This window comes from Microtus ochrogaster, chromosome 1 (assembly GCF_000317375.1).
Source record: "Microtus ochrogaster isolate Prairie Vole_2 chromosome 1, MicOch1.0, whole genome shotgun sequence".
NCBI classification, from domain to species: Eukaryota; Metazoa; Chordata; class Mammalia; order Rodentia; family Cricetidae; genus Microtus; species Microtus ochrogaster.
Genome location: NC_022009.1, coordinates 7,500,410 through 7,502,475, shown reverse-complemented (window position 1 = coordinate 7,502,475; position 2,066 = coordinate 7,500,410). Strand labels below are relative to the sequence as shown.

At 45.1% G+C, this 2,066-nt stretch overlaps 1 protein-coding gene across 3 annotated transcripts in view; it reads right to left on the bottom strand.

Moving 5' to 3' along the window:
* The window catches only part of Klhdc1 (kelch domain containing 1), a 36,976-nt gene that overhangs the window by 14,672 nt on the left and 20,238 nt on the right, over positions 1–2,066 (bottom strand). For all 3 annotated transcript variants that reach the window (XM_026780119.1, XM_026780122.1, XM_005343139.2), the window contains one exon: positions 421–533. In XM_026780119.1, coding sequence (XP_026635920.1) covers positions 421–533 — 113 coding nt within the window. The remainder of the gene's footprint in view (positions 1–420; positions 534–2,066) is intronic.

The following is a 2,066-nucleotide window of genomic DNA, read 5'->3' as shown; positions in this document are numbered from 1 at the left end:
AATGACTTCAGTATAACTATGAACTATAATTAATCAAAAAAAAAAAAAAACAGAGAGAGCGCAATGGCTCAGAAGGTAAAGGTACCAGCTGCAAAGCCCAGTGCCCTAAGTTTGACCCCTGGAGCCCACATGGTATTAGGAGAGACCCAACTCTCATATGCTGTCCTGTCTTCCACACATGCGCATAGGCACATCTCACATATACATTCATGCGCTCTCACACACAGAACAGGAAGAAATGAAAAACAGTTTCTAACCATCCACACCCCCAGGACAGAGGCCCCCTCAGGCTCTCACACACCTCAGGCAGGGACTGCGACACGGATATGCCCTTCCCCGGATGCCTGCCACCTGGGTACTGCATACCACAGACTTGGGGTAAGGGAGGAAATGACTGTATGCTAGGCTGTATGGACTTACTCAGAGGAACATTGTCTGCACTTAGTCCACCAAATAGAAAAAGCTTGTCATCAGCGATTGCTGTCAGCGTGTGCCATGACCGAGGTTTGGGGCTCTCTCCATTAACAGAAATCCTGTAGCAAGGAAAAAAAAAATAAACTCAAACTTTGAATTAAACAAAATGAGGGTTGGTTGTTTTTTTTTTTTAATCATCTCAGGTCTTATTTTTCCCCAGCACAGTCTCATCACACAGCCAGGCTGGCCTCTGGCTCACAGTGCTCCTGCCTTGGCCATTAGTGCTATGCACTGAGCACCATGCTCATCTCAAATCTTCTTTTTGTTTGCTTTTTTTGTTTTTTGAGACAGGGTTTCTCTGTAGCTTTGAGGTCTGTTCTGGAACTAGCTCTTGTAGACCAAGCTGGCCCCGAACTCACAGAGATCCCCCTACCTGTGCCTCCCCAGTTCTGGGATTAAAGGTGTGCGCCACCGCCACCCCAGGCTCATCTCAGATCTTAAAGGAAAACTTGAGCTGGGGAGTGGAGGTGCACACTTGCAATCCCAGCACCCCAAGATCGTGCATTTGAGGATATCCTGGGCTATACAGTAACTTCAAGGTCAACTTGAGCTATATACAGAGATCTTGCTGGGAAAGAAAGAGACAGGAAAGGAGGAGGGGAGGGGAATAAAGAATGGAGGAAAGAGGAAACAAAGGAAAATAAATACTTGGTTATAAATCATTTAACAAGTACGAAAATATGTTTTAAAAGGAGACTACTATAGCCTTGCCCCTCAGCAACGGGAATGAATATTAATTTGGCCCAATCTTTGACGACTTCTATGTGCATGCTTCCTAAGAAGACAGACTGGATCACAATTTCTCTGCACCCATTTCTCTCAGTATGACCCTCAGGCTTCCACAGAGCAGTGTCTTTTGGCACTGGAAGCCTGGCAGCCCTGGGCACAGGTCCTGCGATGTAAACAACCCTACAGCAGACAGAAGGACTGAGATCAAGCTTTGCCCAGGCTTTGTTTTTATTTTTAGTTGGGTTTCATTGTTTTGGTTGTTGTTGCTGTTTGTTTTGCTTTTTTTTTTTTTTTTGGAAACAGTTTCTCTACATAGCCCTGGCTGTCCTGGAACTCACTCTGTAGACCAGGCTGGCTCAAACTCAGAGCTCCACCTGCCTCTGCCTCCTGAATGCTGAGATTAAAGGTGTGCGCCACCACTGCCCAGTACTTTTATCTTTAGTTTATTTTTTTATTTTATGTGCATTGGTGTTGTGTGTTTGTGTGAGGGTACCCTGGATCTGGAGTTACAGGCAGTTGTAAGTCACCATGTGGATGCTGGGAACCAAATGCTGGTCCTCTGGAAGAGCAGCCAATGCTCCTAACTGCTGAGCCGTCTCTTGTTAAAAGTTGCAATAAGCATTTTTTTTTAGATTCATGCACACACATTCATATCCATAAATATACTTGCATTGTCTTCAGAGAATTCCTGAGTCAAAATTAAACTTTCTTTTCTTTTTGTTTCTTTGTGACAGCGTCTCACTCTATAGACACTCTATAGGCTGTCCTGAAACCCACTCTGTAGACCAGGCTGTCCTCAAACCCACTCTGTAGAGCAGGCTGTCCTGAAACTCACTCTGTAGACCAGGCTGTCCTGAAAATCA